Genomic DNA, 6,242 nt, shown 5'->3' with positions numbered 1-6,242 from the left:
ATCGATTTCATCATCAACATATTTGATTTGATTTGATAGCTTGGGAGAATTATTTAAGTTACAAAATATATTATTATTATTATTATGTAAAAATAAGAACGTATAAGGGACTGAAAAGAAAAGATGTATAGAGGGGAACGGGGAGGGCGTGTGGCCAATTGGAATGGAGAGGCGTGGAGTAACTCAATTGATGAGTGAGCTGTCAGCATCCATGGCTGCCCATTTCAGTTGATGGAGTGGGAGGGAGGGAGGGAGGGTGGCGCATGCATTCATTCAAGTTGGTCTGCTCTCTCATTCTGGACCGTCGGTTCCTTACCGCCAGCTAGTGGATGGATATTTGGCCTTGTATTTTGTATTGTACTTCGGTCTCTCTGCTCATATCGTGTCGAATTGGGCTTCTCGCGAAAAAGCAATATCAGGCAAGTGCTAAAAGAATCAATTACAAGGTTGAAAAAGAACACATGGATGATTATTAACAAGTAGCGAAGATATTGTTAAATAAAAAAAGAAATAGCCCCCACACCTTCACATTTTTAGCGGTCGCCAAGCAAGCTGCGAGTCAATCACAATGGAGCCCTAGCAATAGCATTCTCAACCAAATTAAACTATCACGTCATATTTACATGGCAAGTTACGTAAACCACCGCCCTTCAGCCACCCTTTTTTTTTTTTAAATTCTATATAAGACCTATAATTAATAATTTTTAGCAGTTAAGCATTAGTTTCTAATATTTATATAGCCGAAACAATGAATATCTAATCCAATAGTTTCCCAACGGGGATGAATCCGATTGGGCCAAGGGCATAATTGACATTTCGCCGGCCCTGCAATTTGCACATTCAATTGAAAGGGACTTCCGAGGACTGCAAAAGGGGGTACCTTTCGTGGAAAGGGACAGCAGGAGCCCGTCACCTCCTTTTTTTTTTTTTCTTTTTTTTTTTTGCAAAATTTAATATAAATGAAATAAAATGAATTAAAATTACTCATATACCCTTTGAGATCCACAACTTGACCCGTTCACGGACACGTGTCGCCGATGGGAGAAACGGGTCGGTGGATCACGGTTCTACACAAACCCAATTAATGGTCGTGAAAACACGTGGCGTTCGAGGAGCGCCATGAGATCCAGCTGGTCCGCAAAGTGAGCCCCGTCGGACTCGGATCTGGCGAGTCCTGACCCACCTTCTCGGAACCGACCTCTGCATTTACCAGCTGACTCGGGGCAAAAATAATATAAAAGAGAGGGAAAAAAAAAAAATTCACGGGAAACCGAGGAATCCCGGTTGCAACAGTACGTGCAAATGGAAAGAGACGCCAAATAAAATGTTTATATATACTGTAGGTGATGTGATTTTTTTGGGAAAGATTTTTTTATGTTGCTATATATACATCAATTGTATGGTTCCAGGTCTTGTTAAGTGAAGCTACGGCTGTACTTCACTGTCGGGTAAACACAGGTTTGCCGGAGACTGCATGGACGTCATCGGAAAATTCATACTGTCTGGATTGTTTTAAGTAAGCGGAAACGATCTTGGCCACTCGTTTCGGGATTGGAGTACCTGTTTACATGGATTTTAGGGACACTTGGTTTTTGTTGAATTTTTCGATTTATGATCCGATTTTTTCGTGGGGCTAGTGGGTGCCATCATGAGAATCGAGTTTAAAGGGTTTTGAAATTTTCGGATTTTCCATTGCTTTAATTTTTCTCGGGAAAATTATGACATGGTTGTTGATTTTGAAGGTTTCTTTGTGTGATTGCAGGGTGGGGAGACGGGAAGGGCGAAAGGCGAAGCCTTTTTCTGGATCGGATTCGAAAGGTTGTTGCTGTTCCTTTGGCGAATTATTTCCCTTTTGATCAAAACTGGCCTTTTGACTATTCCATCTTGCTCGCATTTCTGTCTCTGATTCGTTTTTGTTTGGTTGGCTAGAAAATGGGAGTGAAGAAGGTCGGTACAGTTTGCCTCCAATTTCCTCAGCCATCTGTTCGTCAACCATCGTCCTCTCCTCAAAATCTTCCTTCCAAAATTCCATCTATTTCCCGTCGCCGAAGTCGTTGCGGTGACGGAGGTCTCGTGATCCGGCATGACCAGAGATTGGACCGTTCAGCTTTCTTCGGAACACAGCTCTATAGGACTAGATCCTGCGAGCTCCCAAAATCCAGAACCAAAACCAAAACCAAAACCATCCGGCGAGCTTGCAGCGCCAGCCTGGACGCATTCTTCGACGAAGAGTTCACAGAAAAGATTCGAGAACTGGCCATGAAATTCGACTTATCCAACGACGATGACGAGATTTCAGACGACGCCACAGAACCAGAAATTGTCTCTGACTTGACGAGCAGTTGCCGGAGACCGTTCGATCCTGTAGAGCCGCAGGACTGGACGGCGAGGGCGGAGATAATTCCGGCGGATATTGAGCGGAAGGCCAATAGCGTCGACCTTCCGTTTTCCCTTCGGATCCTAAAGAAGAAGAAGCAAGGGCAAGAGGGCGTCAGACAAGCCGGAGAATCGGCTTGTTCTTCCGTCCAGAAGGCCTTCTCCTCCATGGTTTTCATAATCCGAGAGATCCATAGCTTCACTCTGCAAATGAGAGAGATGCTATCCTGCGAAGATTTACGGGGAATTTTGGTTCGCGTCCAGAAGGAAATTCACGCCTCGTTTGTCTGGTTGTTCCAACGAGTTTTCTCGCACACTCCAACTCTCATGGTCTACGTGATGATTTTACTGGCAAACTACAGCGTCTATTCCATGGCAAACAACCCCGCAATGGCGGCGCAGCCGCCGCAGCAGCCCTACGCCGCCGCAACGGAGTCTGTCTCCCTATTGGAAGATCAGAACCATAAGAACCAAAAGTTCGACGCTTCGTCAATCAAGACGTACTCTCTGTCGTCTTCCACCGGTAAGTCCACCTCAGTCGGCGGAAACAATGGAGGCGGCGGGAAATCCCGGCCAATCGCCAGTGGCACAGACGGCGACGGACGGTTTGACCACTCAGCGTCACTGAACTATCACAGAACGGAAGCCGCAGATGGAGCCGCCTCAGGTGGAAACGCCATAACTGAAGAAGACGAATCAGTGTCGGGACAAGCGGCGAGAGAAGAAGAGTTGAGACTGTGGAACTCAATTGTAGAGGAAGCGGCCAAAATGCAAGCGGAATCAAGGGACTTGGCTTTGGATCACGAAACCATGCATCGGTTTGTTTCGCCGGTGACGTCCAAGATCGACGCCGACGACTATGCAGACTACTTCCGAACAGAGCTCTCTTATCGAACTTGTCTAGCTCAAGACCCTGATAACACCCTCCTCCTGGCCAATTACGCCCAGTTCCTCTACCTCGTCGCCCGTGACTACGATAGGTACTACCCACCATTCTGATGCAATTTCGTTTTCCGTTCATGGATTTCAAAGTTTTTATTTTTTGATTTCCTTTACAATTTCTAACATGAAACCTCCTCCGAAATTCTCTGTCCAAGTTGTGGTTTATCATTTTTTAATGATTAAGAGACCGCGTAGGATGAAGTGTGTTCAAATCTCTTGATGGGAAACACGATGCGTGGCTAAAGTAGCTTTAGCACGAAATAAAGTGGTGATGGGGCGTTAATTGACTACTCTTGATATTTATTTTTGTGTCTTTTTCTTATTTGGTTTGGTGTGGAACAGAGCGGAAGAGTACTTCAAGCGGGCGGCAAAGGCGGAGACGCCGGACGCAGAGGCGCTGAGCAAGTACGCCGCCTTCCTATGGCAGGCGAAGAACGATCTCTGGGCGGCGGAGGAGACGTATTTGGAGGCCATTTCAGCCGACCCCAGCAACTCCTACTACGCCGCTAACTATGCCAACTTTCTGTGGAACACCGGCGGCGAGGACACCTGTTTCCCGATAGACGACGACGGCGGAGCAAACGACGACGCTTAAGTCGTAAAGGAAATTAAAGAGAGAACTCACAAACAACAAACCCATGCTTTGTTCATCCTCCTCCCTGATTCCATAATTTTGTTTGTTCTTCCTTCTTTCTATGACGCATTCACGCGGCGGACAGTGTAATTAATTAGATCTTGTTCATATATAAAATTCCTTTTTATTATTATTATTATTATTTTTTTTTTAAAAAAAAGAAAATCTGTGGAGAAAAGGGGAGATATTCTTTACAATCTTAGGTTCATGCAATATTATATTAATATCGGCAGCCCGATGGTACGGAATCTATGCACAGGAATGTGGAATCCTCTTTCTTTTCCTTGCTGCTGCTGGTGAGCTGTGTTTTTGACTTCATTCGGTCTCGGGCGCAGCAGCAAAAATAAAAAGAAAATGTAATACTAATTATTATTGTTTCTCTCTCTGTGTGTGTGGTATCTGTATTTTATTTTTAATTATAAAAGAATTTTATGGAGTAATTTTCGATGATCTCTCCATCTATAACTAATAAACCAACGCCCATTTCTCATGTCAATGGCAGAGAGAGAGAGAGAGAGAGAGAGAGAGACGAATGAAAGAGAGTCCATGCCAATTGAGTTGAGTTGAGTTGAGCTGAGCGAGCAAGTGTGTCGGCGGTTAAAGCACAACAGCCAGCCACGTGGTCTACAGTTTTGTGTAATTTAACTATTCTAGGCGTTAGATCTCATCTAGTCTAGCAGGCTAAATAAACAGTGTCTCATTAATTATTATTATTATTATTATTATTATTATTCAGCTCAAAATCAAAATTGGCCACCGTCTAATCTAATAAACTACTCCTGAATTTTCTCCTTGATGGACGAGGAGTTAAATGAAAGTAACACGACGTACGTACGTACTGTGCCACTACTTTACAGTTAAAGGTGCTTTAAGCCCCCTTTTGGATTTAATCCATTTCTAATGATGTTCCCATAATTTGGGGAATAAATTTTGATTCGATTTAGCCTTCTGATTTTGATTATATTTTAATCAAATTTAACAAAGAAATTGTTAAAACAATTCCATAATTGAGGGAAAAAGAAGGCAAAGGAATTGGGCCAAACACAGATCATAAAAGACGCAGGCAAGCACACGTGAAGAGGTTGCTTCACTGGAACTTCTCCCCATCTCTCCCTCTCAGAATGACCCATCCATCCATCCATCCATCCATAACTAAGCACTGCGTTTTGCCCCCAACGCCATGTCCATCTCCTCCACCTTGTGTTATTATTTAATTTAATTTAATTTAATATATAAAAGAACATATAGGCCGGCCGGCCGCTCGCCCATTGCTGCGCTTAATTACACACCCAAATTCAAAATGCTTTCAAGAGACAACGAACGCACGTATGGCGATATCTTTCTTTCCACTACTACTAGGTTACACTCTTTTCCTAATCATTATTGACCAACTGATTCCAACTACCTTTAGTTATGAGTGGCATTAATTTCATGATTGCTGGGTTCATATGCCTTATTCTCTCCCTCCCCCAAGGCTAAGTCCTTGATATCGCCAGCAATCTTCTTCTTCGAAGAGTTAAAAGCCCAACAACACTACTGGGCTTTTATTTTATTAGGGCTACATGCGTCTCCTACGAGAAACCAGCTCCTTTATCCCAAGGCCCAATAGTTAAAAGCCCATCTAAGCTCCATTCACGATGTAGACTTACAGAACATCAGACACCCTAAAAGAAAAAAATCACAACTGATTGTAGTTTTGAAACTCAGCTTATACCTCTTTCAACAAGTGCAAACATATATCCTGTGATAGATTTGTTTTTGTTAAGATTAACTACATAATCTGAGTCAACATATCCTCTAACAATAAAATCTGATCCTCATAACACAATGCAGCACTTATGGTCCCCTTTATGTATCTCAAGACCCTTTTCATAACATTCCAATGCTCTTTACCATAACACAATGCAACATTCAGCCCCTGTTTGAGACTGTATAAAGATTTGTTCAACCTAAAAACTAAGTTTTATTTTTTTTTTTCCTTCAAAACCCTTTGATTGGAGCATATATATATTTCTCTTTAAGATCTCTATGAAGAAAAGCAGTCTTCACATCTAGCTGCTCTAGATGTAGGTCAAATACAACACATATTATCAGGACTACTCAAATTGTAGTAATTCGAATAACATGAGAAAATATCTCATTAAAATCAATCTTTTCTTTCTAAGTATATCATTTTACCACCAGTCTTACACAATACCACTTCACTTGATCATCGCTATTATGCTTGATCTTATATACCCATTTGTTATCAATAGGCTTCTTTACTTGTGGTAATGACACAAGTTTTTAA

General features: G+C 42.5%; 1 protein-coding gene across 1 annotated transcript; it reads left to right on the top strand.

Annotated features, from left to right (window-relative positions):
* Window positions 1-1,353: 1,353 nt before the first annotated feature.
* On the top strand, window positions 1,354-4,097 carry LOC127792042 (uncharacterized). Its single transcript, XM_052322338.1, has 4 exons — window positions 1,354-1,516; window positions 1,763-1,818; window positions 1,930-3,356; window positions 3,661-4,097. The coding sequence occupies exons 3-4, from the start codon at window positions 1,933-1,935 to the stop codon at window positions 3,911-3,913; spliced, it is 1,677 nt and encodes a 558-aa protein (XP_052178298.1). The 5' UTR covers window positions 1,354-1,516; window positions 1,763-1,818; window positions 1,930-1,932; the 3' UTR covers window positions 3,914-4,097.
* The last annotated feature ends 2,145 nt before the right edge of the window (window positions 4,098-6,242 follow it).

This window comes from Diospyros lotus, chromosome 1 (genome assembly GCF_014633365.1).
Source record: "Diospyros lotus cultivar Yz01 chromosome 1, ASM1463336v1, whole genome shotgun sequence".
NCBI lineage: Eukaryota > Viridiplantae > Streptophyta > Magnoliopsida > Ericales > Ebenaceae > Diospyros > Diospyros lotus.
Note: the sequence above shows the minus strand (reverse complement) of the source record. Positions and strands in the feature narration are given on the sequence as shown.